The 14150-nt window shown below is 38.1% G+C and overlaps 1 protein-coding gene across 1 annotated transcript; it reads left to right on the forward strand.

Annotated features, from left to right (window-relative positions):
• Nucleotides 1–59: 59 nt before the first annotated feature.
• rbm17 (RNA binding motif protein 17) lies at nucleotides 60–10360 on the forward strand. The gene is made up of 13 exons (XM_026923790.3): nucleotides 60–193; nucleotides 858–986; nucleotides 2509–2625; nucleotides 2775–2941; nucleotides 3038–3147; nucleotides 3937–3987; nucleotides 4439–4565; nucleotides 5547–5698; nucleotides 5896–5952; nucleotides 6988–7058; nucleotides 7197–7295; nucleotides 8078–8150; nucleotides 9928–10360. Exons 2-13 carry the CDS (start codon nucleotides 864–866, stop codon nucleotides 10029–10031), a joined length of 1251 nt encoding a protein of 416 aa, XP_026779591.1. The 5' UTR covers nucleotides 60–193; nucleotides 858–863; the 3' UTR covers nucleotides 10032–10360.
• Nucleotides 10361–14150: the final 3790 nt, after the last annotated feature.

Consider the following 14150-nt stretch of genomic DNA (forward strand, 5'->3'; position numbering starts at 1 on the left):
TAAGTGTTCCTAATAAAGTGACCAGTATGGAACCATTTAGATTGTTCCACTAGAGGGCAGCAAAGCAACGAGTAAAGGCAGAGGATGGTCACTTTACTGATGACGTCATGTAAACGCGACAAAACGCGACGGCGCAGTTTTAGCTAGCATGTTGTGCTAATTTTGTGGAATATACTGAACTCTTTGACTTTTGGTTGGTATTTTTCTCAGTAGAGTGTTTACTGGAGGAAAAGTCGAGTCGGTTTTCAAAACACTGCGGTGTCGCTGCTTCTTGCTGTTTTGTTTGTGTTTGTTGGCTGCTTATTTAACTGCTTTTCCCTCCAGCTAGCTAACGCTATAGCTATGTTTTAGATACTAGACCGATTAACAGTGTATTATAGCGATAATAGGTGTAATAATGCCAGATACTCAATCCCAGACATCTTTGCTGTTATGAAATTGTAATTTGGTTAGCAGATTGAGTCATGTTTTGGCAGGAATAAGTGTGTTGATCATCTGTAGCAGTGTGGTGTTTAATAATAACCAGAGTTAGTTATTAGTGCTGAAGCACAAATGTTTATATAAGTGCAGTATATATAATATATGAAATAGTAACGTCTATTTATTGTGTGGTGCACTACATGACCAGTGAGGAACCACTTAATATTTGGATCCTGTACACCAGAGTGTACTGGAATGGTTTTTACATTCTGTTTGCTGCCCTAGATGTTAAACAATGAATGATTTTAGAGTTATTTTTTGTATGTAGAAAGCCTAATCCCAAATCGTTTGAGAATTAAAATATATATTTCTTTAGTTCTATTCACTGAATAGGATGCAGCCTAATTTTTCTCCTTTCCATGTGTATGTGTGTGCAGGCTACCATGTCTCTGTATGATGATTTGGGGGTCGCCACCAGCGATGCAAAAACTGAAGGCTGGTCGAAGAACTTCAAACTGTTGCAGTCCCAGCTTAAAGTGAAGAAAGCTGCCCTGACACAGGCAAAGGTACACACTGTTGGTGCTTAACTTTATTTATTTGAGAATATATGTAAGTATAATTTGTGTTTAAACACATGATATGAGCTTTGTTTGATTTAAACTAAAACAGAAATGGCCAGTATGATGATATGTAGTCAAGTATTGTGACAAAGCATGTCATGATGTTCATTTCTACCGTGAGTATTGTGAGTGTCATGAGTAGTGCTGAACTGCATGATGCATAAAATCGATATAACAACAGTGGTGTCAAGCTTTGTCATAAGAAAAACAACAACAAAAAAAGATTTCATGTAAGCTTGTTATTGTTTTAATTGTTTAATTACTTTAGTTAATTAACAGGGATTTTGTCTGTGAACTTATAGTAATTTTAAATTGTTTTCTGTAGGGAAATGTAAATTGCATGATATGGCATTGATTGTTCTTACATTTACATTTATGGCATTTGGCAGACACTCTTATCACGTCCACATGTATCTCATTTATGGTTAAGGGCTTTGCTCAAGGGCCCAACAGTGGCAGCTTGACGGTGCTGGGGTTTGACCTTCCGAATAGTAGTCCAATGTCTTATCCACTGAGCTTCCACTACTCTTTGATTGCATTAAATGATTGCATTAAATGATTGCATTAATGATTGCATCAAATACCAGAAATTTTAAATGAGAATCTGACTGCCTCTGCCAGGAAGTTACAGATGAATCATGGTTGAGTTACAGATGAATGATGGTTGAGTTACAGATGAATGATGGTTGAGTTACAGATGAATCATGGTTGAGTCGCAGGACAATGCTCTGAAACATGCATCCAAATCCAGAAAAAAATGATTCAGTGACGACAGACTCAAGCTTTGACATGGTGCTCCCAGTCCCTAGATATAAAATCTATGTTACGACAAAGTCAATGTATTGTAAAATTGAAATTATTATTGTAAAATTAAACAAAAGCTGTTGAAGCCTGTAAATGTGGGGCAGTCGTGGCCTAATGGATAGAGAGTCGGACTTGCAACCCGAAGGTGAACCTGAAGGTCATGGGTTTGAGTCTCAGGTCCGGCAGGAATTGTAAGTGGGGGGAGTGAATGACCAGCGCTCTCTCCCACCCTCAAAACCACGACTGAGGTGAGACCCTTGAGCAAAGGCACCGAACCCCCAAACTGCTCCCCGGGCGCCGCAGCAACTTGGCCTTCATACTTGGCGGTAATAAATTGCATGATATGAACACCATCATTATGAAATCCTGATACTGTGAGTATGCAAACTGCAAATGCCCCACCATGTTTGCCTGGTAAATCATACATTTGCATATTGGAACCTGATTGGCTTTTATTTTTTATGACCCAACAACTCTTAGCCACTTATCTGTTGAATACTGACCCAGCTCAACCATTTCTTAAAAGAATGTGGCAAAAACCTATGCTGTAACATTTTTTCACACTTTGTCCACTTTGTTTCCCTAAAATGATTTCAACATGTAAAAATGTGACTTGAATGTTTTTGAGTTTGAGTTTTTCACATGAATCACTAATGTATTGCAGACACAGAGGATGAGGCAGTCAAATGTTCTGGCTCCGGTCATCGATCTGAAAAGGGGAAGCAGTGTAGATGACAGACAGATCTCAGACACACCTCCACACACAGCAGCGGGGATGAAGGTGAGGACTGTGCATGTGCAGGATTGTCTTTAATTACAACGTTTTACAAAATGGCATCAAGAAACGCAATCGAACATATTATGTATGTGTATGTTAATACATTAATAACGTTAAAATATTATACATAACAATTTGTGTGTATGAAACAGGACTCTGCACCCCCTGGCTTTTCCTCTGGCGATGTCCTGATCCCGCTCGCCGACGAATATGATCCCATGTTCCCCAACGATTATGAGAAAGTGGTGAAAAGACAGCGAGAGGAGCGCCAGAGGCAGAGAGAGCAGGAGCGACAGAAGGAGATTGAGGAGAGGGAGAAGTATGCGTGTATACTATACTAATCATACAATATATATCTCTGATCTGTTGATAGTCGTCTCACTGTTAAGCTCTCTGGTGTATTTTGCTCCTGCAGGAAACGCAAAGAACGTCATGAAGGAAGCGCGCCCAGCGGTTTCTCTCGCTTCCCTTCAGAGGCAGACTCTGACGAAGAAGAGGAGTATGAGAAAGAGAAGAGGAAGAGAAGTAGGTGTCTTCTGAAACATCGGCTCTGTTATCACATGCTCTTACTGTCTTACTCACTAGCTATGTTGCACAAGGTGGATTATGACCTATCTGTTTTTTTTTTCTCCCCCCTCTTAAAACCTGGCAGAAAGTAAGCTTAGAAAGATGCTGATTCTACAGTCACTAGCATTTTATTCCTTTTCATCCAACAATCAAAGAAAGAAAAATCCATGCTCCAAATCCACATTCCCAAATTAAATGCACTTGATATTTATGTTCATGCTGCAAGAAGTTCTGGCATGATGCACTACAGAATGCATTTTCCACAAACTAGTGGACAATCTAGACTATTCTTAGGATTTAGAATTTTAGATTTACATTGCAATAGTCACTGTGATAGATACATCTGTTATGTCCTGAAAATTCAGGTGGCACTAGGTGGTAAATCGTACCATAAGAGGAATAAAACACTGCATTACACGATATCATCACATTTTATTCCATAGTAATTTAATTTAATGTTAATGTATTCAAAATAATGATTTTATGTGCAGTGGAAAAGAAGACCAGATAATTGAAAATGTATGTAAAGGTAGTGTATTAAGATCACTAGTTTTTTGAGCTGTTTAATGTTTCTTAAGAAAGAATAGGTAGATTTTTGCACTTTCATTACTAACTGGCTGAAAATCTTGATAAAATACTCCATCACCAGAGGTGGAGGCTGATCTTTTCATCCAGCTGATACTTGAACACAATTCTACTTTTCATTCTGTACGTTTTATGCTGACCTGCGTCTTGTTTGGCACACAGCTATGGGCGGAGCTGCGATTGCACCTCCATCGTCTCTAGTGGAGAAGGATTGTAAGTAAAATTCTATAATTATTGTGTATTGTTTATAGTGACTGTGTATTTTTTTTCTCTATGTTTGTGCGTAGTTGCAATGTGCAAATGCACTGGACATGATTGCTAACCTTATCTGGCGTAGTTGTAAGACAGCTCCCGTGTTGGTGTCCTAGTGCATGCTGTAGTTTACATACAAACTGGTCTTCACTAGGCTCAGGTTCTAAAAGGTCTGCAAAAGAAATAGTCATAGTGGTTTTGGACATGAGGCCACAAGCCAGGGCCTAGTTGTCACAGTAACATGGAAGCCAGTATAATCACTTAATTTAAAAAAAAAAAAAAAAAAAAAAATCAGTCACCTCTCATTGTATTTTTTGAACATCACCACCTTATATATAGGTGAAGTTGAAAGTGATTCTGTGGGTCAGTATCACTGTCACTGATTCTCATGTTGTCTGTTGTTTTGTGTCAGCGTCATACTCATATGATGATGAAGGTCGTCAGCGGTCCAAAGCGGCGATTCCGCCACCTGTTTATGAGGACTCTGAAAGACCACGCTCGCCTCCAGGACCCACCAGCTCCTTCCTGGCCAACATGGGGTCAGTGTCATTGCTGAACACTGCTTATTCCTTACTTTTACCTTTTCTTTCCTGCTTTATTTTACACCTTTTAAAGGTTTTTTTTAATATGCGTGAAAACTTGGACAAGAGAAGGTGTGTTTTCTCAAAGAAAGAAGATAATGGGCACAGGATATACAATATATCATGAGATAAACCATATTGAGAGAGAAGATCATCTGTGGAGAATCAGGAAGCCGCCACAGCTTCCTTAAAAACATATTTTGGGCAAGAATGCAATGTGAACAATTTTCCTCTTGACAGTTAACCAAGACAATTCTTGTCCAGAGTTTGCTTTTTCAGTAGTTTACTCATGCATTACTAAATAATCATCAGACACTTGACAAGGCAGTGATAGCCTTTATTGCCACATATACAAGTACAGTGCAGTTAAATGCTTTTTAAATGTTAAATGTCCTTGCTTATTAGGAAGCTGGAGTCAGAGCACAGGGTGAGCCGTGATACAGCACTCCAAGAGCAGATAGGAGCCTTGCTTAAGGGCCTAAGAGTAGACCAGAATATTCCTCACTAAGCCATTACGACCCCATTTGTCTCTTATCTATTTAAAAAAACATAGCCACGTAGCAAAGCTCTTGACGCTGAGAAAGTGTCCTACGGAATGAATCACTTTCTTCCTCCGAAACTGGCAGGAGAAACTGATCTCCTGACTGCTGATTATTCTGCTGTTTTATCAAACTGTTTATCTACAAATAGTATTACTGAGCCAACCAATATGTTTTGCAGAATTCTAAATCAACAGCTGACTGATTTACTACATTTGCGATAAAGAGGAAAATTATGTACTTTTAATTTTTGGCTATACTTCATATTTCTTTAACAGACATGGTCATTTAGAACTTAGCTAGCAAGGCTCATTTTCTAGAAACTTGGTGGTGTGCTTGTCAATAGCTGTATTGTCTGATGTGCCACAGCTAGGTGTGTGTATGTGTGTGTATATTGCAGAGGAACGGTGGCGCACAAGATTATGCAGAAATATGGCTTTCGGGAAGGCCAGGGCCTGGGCAAGCATGAACAGGGGCTAAGTACAGCTCTATCAGTGGAGAAAACGAGCAAACGGGGTGGGAAGATCATCGTTGGAGACTCGACAGAAAAGAGTGAGCTCGCAAGTGCAATCAGACACACTCACTAATCACACTAATCACACATTCATCAACTTTCATACACAGCACAAGAAAATTTGGGTTAACCATGATTCTGTTTTTAAATGTTGAATAAACTCATATTCAAGTTACATGGTTATCATTTTTAAGAACATGGTTAATCATTTGTGGACTGTGTGTATGTTTCTCAGCTGGAGGATCCAGTCAGAATGCGGCTGACACGCCTGGCTATAATCCAGGAGCAGCAGGTTTGGCTTCCATAGTGCATTACTCTCATAGCTACACATCAGGCTTCTGTTTTTATCTTCCAGATATCCATGTTATTACCTTGTATCTTATTTGCTATAAGCATGGGGCGTAAAATGTGGCACGCTTTTGGATATTTCAATCACTTATTCTTGCCTCGTGTTTGGTCAGAATCATGCTAGATGAGTACTTTCGTACACTTGCTCTCTGTGTATTTATCAGTTGTTCTGTATACATGTATCTGTCAGTCAGTCTGTTTGTCTGTCTCTCAGATAACTCTGTCATTCGTGTGCAATGTGAAATTAAAGTGCAGTTTGAAGGGTTAGGAGGGGGGAAAAAAAATCAAAATTGCTTCTAGACCTACATGTAAATCTAGAAGTCCAAATAAACAACTGTGCTCTCAGTATTTCTGGGCATTCTGCATATTTGCGTCAGATATTTCTAGTTTTGTTAGGAAATTTGGAATAAATATACAAACTGGTTCGAGATCCATAGGACGCACTAAAATATTGTTCTTCATGCTTTTACAGTTGTATATGTGTAGAACGACATTTACAATTGGACAGCAACATACATTACATTGTGGCAGTGTGGCACTATAATAGATTCGATTTGATTCTCTGCCTTTGTTAGCTGAAGACACATTTGAGACATGCAATACTTTGCTTTTTCATGCCCGTGTCCATTTCACTTTCTGTAATACAATATTACAAATGTCACAAATTGACAGATATATATGGAAATATATCAGTGTTAACGCAATTTGAGGCAATTATATGAGTGTGCATTTGCAAAAAATTTTTTGGGGGGTAAGACAGTCTTCCATTACTCGTTCAGATTGGACAATGTTGGACAACAAACATGTTCATTCATTTAAACAAATAAATAATTAAATTTTGCTGTACCAAATATAGCAAACAGTCCAGGACAGTATCTCTAGCCTTTTTCAAAGAGAAATTCTGAGTTTCATGTTTGTTCAGTTAAAAGAAACAGTCGTGATATAACACAAGGTTTCTGCTATATTTCTTCGTCGGCAGATACGAAGAAGAATGAGGTCAACCCTCTGACTGAGATCCTCAAGTGCCCTACGAAGGTGGTGTTATTGCGGGTAAGTGGTGTAAGGCAGTGTGTGTGCACATGAAAAGTGAAAATGTAAGAACTGAGATTTTTTTTTTTTGCTTTTTAAAAACTATGCAGCACATAAATGTACTAGTGACGAGCTTAACGTGTGTGTGTATGTTTGCAGAACATGGTGGGAAGAGGAGAGGTGGATGAAGACCTAGAAGCTGAAACAAAAGAGGAATGTGAGAAATATGGCAAAGTCATCAAGTGTGTTATCTTTGAGGTGAGTAATTGGTTATTTGTCTGCAGACAGCTGGTGTGGGTCACAGCTTAAATTCCTCCTGCAATTATTTTTGTTGTTCATTAAAGCTAAATAAAATTTAAATAAAATCCTTGCACTGTGTGAAAGAGTGCTTTCAGAGCCGCAAGTTGCAGATCACTATATAATCCCATTCAACTAGTTTAGAGTCAGATCAGCAGCACATGCGTTTAATTGAAGTGCAGTTTGTTGCATCCTTTGCTGCACAAATAAAATGACTTAAAAAGAGCGATGTCCTGAAACAGTTTTTTTCTTGACCTATGGAAAAATGCTAGTTGACTACTTTTTTTTAATTATTGGTTTACCTGTGAAAATTAGTATTCTAATACACATTGAAAAAAATAACAAGATTTTAAGTTGCTCTACTGGTTTTAAGAACATATTTTACCAAAGTCCAAATACACAACGCACAAATGTCATCATAGACAACAATTATTAATTAACAATTAATATTAATGCAAGATCATAGATGCATGTTTTTATTGCTTTGAACAGCACTGTTTGCATCTTTAATGGCATTCATGTAAATAACTTGAGATGCTGGAATTGTTCTCATGGTGATAAAATGATGCTGACTCCAAGACCCAGCCCAGCCCGTGGGTGTTGGAAGTGATCAGCTGTTTCTGTGGTGGAAAAGGGTGAACAGATTTCAAATTAGGCACTGGCACTTTTTGTCGATGGAACATCTATAATTTGTGTCTGTTTTACAGTTGTAGAAATCATAATCAGTTTATGTGTGTATTCAGATCTCAGATGTGGCAGATGATGAAGCGGTGAGAATATTCCTGGAATTTGAACGGGTTGAGTCAGCCATTAAAGGTGAGCATTTTCTCATCACTTTTTTTGTGTCTATGGCTGGTAGACTCCAAATTAGGTGCTTCAGGTCTCTTTCTGCCTCTCTCTTTCTCATCATCTCCCTTATCGCTCTTTTATTCCTTTGTAATAAGTTACATCACATCCCCTGGAGAGTCATGTCCTCCAGAGAACTGGCAAAGCAAACCAGTTCACTTTATTCATTCATTCCCACGCTCAGACATGGACTGTGGTAGCTCGCTCGCTAAGGTACTGCACTAGTGACCAGAAGGTTGTCAGTTCAAACCACAAGCCAGTTTTGTGCACTTAAACCCTCATATGCTCAACTATTTGCTTGGATTAGATTTTGTGTCACACACGAATAGCTTCGGATAAAACCTTCTGCCAGGTGAATTAAAAAAAAAAAAAAAAAAAGGTAGAATGTTGGTTTCAGCAAGCCTTTTACTCACAGTAGTAATAGTGTTTTACAGCATTAGCTATACTTCTGCTTCACCTCTTATCTTAGTACTATGCATTATAGAAAAAAAATATCTGATATGATAAACTGCTGGAGATCTGTTACAGTGGAGGATCATTTGGATTTTTGGATCATGTCAATGCGACTATTTATTAAAAAGCTTTAATAACTAATAAGCACAAATGTTCAGAACAGGCCTCTCCAGAAAACAGAACATTCAAAAAAAAAAAAAAAAAAAAAAAACTGATTCAAGAAACAGACTTGGAACAAATTCCACTTGCATGACACACACTTGAGTGGCAGATAATCTGTAATGTCTATAAACAATACAACCATGCTAAAGCACTTTTCTAAGAATGACAGGAAGTAAGGTGCTCTCAGGTGCAATGTCATTTCACCCGCAAGTCATGAAGGTGTCTCACACATAGAACATAAGCGCAGGAAGTATTTATAACTGTAACTGTGCATACCAGAAAAAAGAAGCTTTTGTTCATGTCATCCTGGGGTTATAGAACATCATTCAATCTGAAAATTTGTACTCTTTAATTAGTTAACAATGAAATTCTGCTACCAGATTCCTTTGAGCATTAAACAAACTGCTTTGCAATGAAGAGCACATTCTGGTTACTAATAAAATATACGCTTGTCCTCTTTTTACTTAATGATCACTTACACAACCCAGCTATTTTGGGCTGTGTAGTCCTGTCCTGTGCATTTTTTTTCATGGATGGGAAAAGTTATCAATATTTATCCACTTACATTTACCAGCCTCTCTTTTTCTCTCTGCTGAAGTTGATGAGACAAAGAAAAAGCAAACACAGCTTGTCATGTTACTAGATACAGAAAGTGCAGAATTCTCTGTCCCGAACTCTTTCCTGTTACTGATGGAACTGATACCTCCTTTCAGAACGGTTAATAATAACATAACATAAAAAATTACTTACAGAAAATCTCAGCATATCTGCGATTAAATTTTTATTTGTTTAATAACAGTACGTTTTTAATCTGTTTATTATTATGCTCAGAATATGTAGAGCTACTGCCATACAAGTCCATGTGAATGAGCTGTTACTATAGAGATAGTAATGTATTAGAACAAGCACATTTGAATTACAGCTGGAACTAATATCCAGGTCATGCTCTTAGGGAGAATTAATCCACACCTTCAGATTCGAGAACTCAACAGCACTGTGGTATATTAAACAATTTTCTCATCTAACATCGGGGTTTAGAAAGTTGTGAATGACTGTTCTTGTTTACAGATACATGTGTATGGATGTGTGCCGGATAACCTGTATCTGGGTGTGTGTACATTTTCTTTTTCAGCCGTGGTGGATCTGAACGGAAGGTATTTTGGAGGTCGAGTGGTGAAAGCCTGCTTCTATAACCTGGACAAATTCCGTGTGCTAGACCTGGGAGAACCGGTGTGAGCCACACAAGCAGGATAACATCCCTCCCTTTCTCTGTGTGAAAATTCCAGGGGAAAAAAATGTCTGTGGCCCTCTTTTTGTACATACAGTGGATGTTTTTTCATTTTTCATTCTCATATTTGTTTATAATGAACATTGGAATATTTAACCTGCAACCTGAAATAGATTTCTTTTCTTTTCTTTTTTTTAATTTGCGATTTAATTTACACAAGGATTCTCTGTGTTCTCAGTTCAGTGTGTATTAGCATGAGCATCTCATTCTTGACTCTGAATAAGAAGCATACTGTGTTGTAGAAACCAGGAAATAAACAGCGTATTTTGGAAATCTACACTTGTGGGTTTTTTTTTTATTATTTAATTTAATTTTTTTTTTTTTTTGGATTTGTTTTATTCACATCAGTGTTGTAGATTTGGGGTTTAGTTCAAGAAGGAAATCCCTGGGAAGTGGGTCTCACCGGGAAAGAGTTTAAATATGTCTGGTATGTCAGCGGCAGCAAATGAGATTTCTCTTATAATTATTTTAGACAGATGCTCAAAATGTAGTCCTGCCATGAAACATCTCAAAGATCAAAATATTTGGCTTACTTTAATAGTGTGTTTTGCTTTTTTTTTTAAAACAAGTGTGCCATAGCTTTATTCCTTTGTATTTCAAGATCCATGTGCTTATTTTCAGGTCATCCACATAAAAATGGTTTGTAATGACTTATCCAGGCTTGGAGAAAAGAACATGAATGAGAGTAAATGAGTCCTGGTTCTTTGGTTATGCAATGCCACTCACCTGTCCCCCTGTGAATCTGTAAAGTAGGGAACCTACATACGGCTGATGTCATCTCAGCTCCTGTGAGAACTTCACACTCTCGTCTGCAGACTATTGATAGACCCGAGGCCTGGTTTATATGTCCTTATCTTGAGAGGCCATTCCAGTCCATTAGATTTATGAAAGTCTGTAACATTGTTCTCTATCTTGATGCAGTTTTATTCAATCAGATTGTCCAGTCCAGACAGGAAAAGGATAATCTGGGCTGGATGAAAAAGTTGAGATAATGCCAATGTTTCTTTATATACACCTTGGTTTGAACAAAAGGGGTGATAGCGGTTCACTGAATACTTTGGCGAAGTCTAGGGTGTCTGTAATATTGTAATCCAGAAGAGCACGTATTTCTCTCAATATACAGTATTTCACAATGTATAGTCAAAAAAGTGAGTAGCTGTGCTACTTTGCTAAAACAGTGTCACTTATGTAAGCTGTTATGAGATGTGTTGGGGGACTCGCTGAAGTACCTGTCTACACCATGGGGATTTTACTTGGAATAGAGTGGAGAGAAGCATCTTTGTATGCTCTAAGAACAAAACAGAGAGAGGCATTGAGATATCTGTAGTTTTAACCAGGGTACATCTTGGTGATCATTCAGGCCACTGGTTTGTGCAGTGCTGATGGAGGATCTAATTTATCCTTATTCAAGAAGGACCTGCATGTAGTGGCAGAACAACATCCTTAATAGGTTTGTGATCTCAGTGACCCTTGCATGGCTGTTGGTGCCAAAGTGCATGGTTTAAGTATTTTTAGAAACTGCTGGTCTCCTGGGACTGTCATACACAACAGTCTCTAGAGATTACACAGAATGGTGTGAAAAACAAAAAACATCCTGTGAGCACCAGTTCTGTGGGCAGAAACACCTTGTTGGTAAGAGAGACTCCAAAGGCCAGACTGGCTAGAGCTGACAAGAAGGTTATGATAACTCAAATAACTACTCTTTACAGCTGTGGTGAGCAGAAAAGCATCTCAGACAGCACAGCACGTTAAACCTTGAGGCAGATGGACCAACAGCAGAAGACCACATCGGGTACCACCCCTTTCAGCCAAGAACAGGAATCTGAGGTTACAGTGGGCACATGCTCGCCGAAACGGGACAGTTTGTAAAAAGACCAGCCGATCAATGAATTTTTCAGTGAATCTGTGCCCACTGTAACCTTATAAATGTACACTTATAAATAGTTTTGGCTACCATTTTTGGAAATTGTGTTTAATTTTAATTCCATTTTATTTATATAGCACTTGTAACAATAGACATTGTCAGCTTTACAGAAATCCAGATGTAGATTGCCAATGCTTTTTGCGCTCATGAAGTCCATTGTTCATATAGACTTGATTTCTTAGTATCTCTGAAGAGCTCGATATATATGGAAACATCACAGGCTAAAATTAAATGAAAATTTAAGTATCTTTGGTAAGCCCTTTATCCTGTCATGGTGGCTGTGGCTCAAGGAGCCTATTCCAGGAATGCCACTAACACACACACACACACACATTCACACCTAGGGGCAATTTAGAGTAGCCAAGCCACCAATTTGGAAGGTTGGAGGAAACCCAAGAACCCAGACGGATGCTGAAGGCCATGCAAAACTCAGCACAGGCATTAACCTGAGCTCAGGATAGAAGCAGGAACCCTGGGGGGAACCACTTCCAGCTGAAGAAGTAATATGCAAAGTAGCTGAGCATTTCTGTAGTCTATCTACTTTTTACCATCAACTTTGTAAAACTGACTACACGTTAAGTCTCTGTTCAGAAGAAATGTCAGTGCTGGCATCCAAACTACAATGACCCGACGTTTTATTTTCTTTCTGAAGAAATTCGCATGCACTGGGGCTCATCGCATTTCAGACTGTTATTTATTACCGAACATGACTGCAGGTGTGAAATCCAGCAAGTCTAAGGCACACCACTGGCAGTCAGTGATGGTGAGGATACTCCAAGAGGCACTCCCTACACGTTCACGCACAGATACGTGCGGGCTCGCGCGTCCGCCGGGCGGGGCTTCGGCTTTCTAACAAAAGGGTGCCAGCTGCACATTACTACACCAGGTACAATAATACATGTATAATACAGGCAAAATATTACCTATACTAGCGAGAACACACACACACACACACAGTAATCCCATTCTGGAAGCTGCAGTAGAGGTTAGATGCTTTAAAAAAAAAGAGTTGCGTTTTTTATTTAATGGAGTAAATAGTACACGCTGCTCGGATGCACGCCTGTACATAACCATTAGAATATAAATAACGGTTGTTGTTGTGTTTCCATAGCAACGGATCATCCCACAGTGCAGCAGTGAAATGGGGGAGTGTGACGCTTTATGTAAAGGTTTTTTTACAATTTCAAAATTTCCCACAGAATAACAATAGTCGGGAATTGTTTAAAATACATGTGTCAATATAGTTTATTATTCTTCTAAGCAATGCACAATATTCTAGAGAGTTATCTTTATTTGGTCACCAACTGAACCCCCTAAGTGAAAATATCTTGAATATAGTCGGACTCAGATAGTATTTCCTTAAGATTGCAATAAACCAAATATTTAATCTATTTCTACACATTTTTAACCGGTTTCAAGCTTTTGAATTTTCTTATTCTATTGGCAAATAATTTTGCTTCTTTTTAAAAATAAATAAATTCAAATTTAGTCACTAAACGTCTAGAAATAGGTTTAATAATATAGTGAAATTATATTTGGTTTATTGTAATCATATAATAAAAAATACTACATAAATCTGACTATATATCCATGATATTTTCTCTTGCTTATATGTTTTTTTTATTATTTTTTTTGCAGTGTATCATCAAGTAGTGTATTATTCATGTACTTAATCCAAATAAAGTCATTTAACCTGCTGTAACATTTTGTTTATTGATATTTAACTAATAAATCTGATGTATCATGCACCACACATTTATGTGCCCATTTCACAGCTTAGAGCAAATCAGTATCCGTCCATAACCACTGAATTTCGAGCCTAACTCTGTGGGAAACAAAGAGCCGAGTTTTCGGATGAAATGCAATCAAAATGGAGATGATGGTGGAATAATTTAAATGTATTTCAAAAACCGATATGCTTTTATAATAATTTGCACAAAAATGTCCTCATAAATGGCAATTTAAAATAACAGCACAAACCCCCACAGATGCACATGAAGTTATGCATTTATTAAAAGTAAGTGTGTCATTAAATAGAAGTGGCAGGAACCCAGGATGTGCTGGGTAGACATTTTTTTTTCGGTGGGTTTTTTTTCTGGTGATGCAGTGACAATCCGCACGTAGGCACTTTGAGGTGAGGATA

The sequence above is a fragment of the Pangasianodon hypophthalmus genome, chromosome 18 (genome assembly GCF_027358585.1).
Source record: "Pangasianodon hypophthalmus isolate fPanHyp1 chromosome 18, fPanHyp1.pri, whole genome shotgun sequence".
Classification (NCBI taxonomy): Eukaryota; Metazoa; Chordata; class Actinopteri; order Siluriformes; family Pangasiidae; genus Pangasianodon; species Pangasianodon hypophthalmus.

Bases quoted from the DNA above. Each gene is read 5' to 3' on its own strand.
- rbm17 (XM_026923790.3), top strand. From the start codon at position 864: ATGTCTCTGTATGATGATTTGGGGGTCGCCACCAGCGATGCAAAAACT. The intron at 7,296-8,077 runs GTGAGTAATTGG...GTGTGTATTCAG, and splicing joins TCAAGTGTGTTATCTTTGAG to ATCTCAGATGTGGCAGATGA. The intron at 8,151-9,927 runs GTGAGCATTTTC...TTTCTTTTTCAG, and splicing joins GGTTGAGTCAGCCATTAAAG to CCGTGGTGGATCTGAACGGA.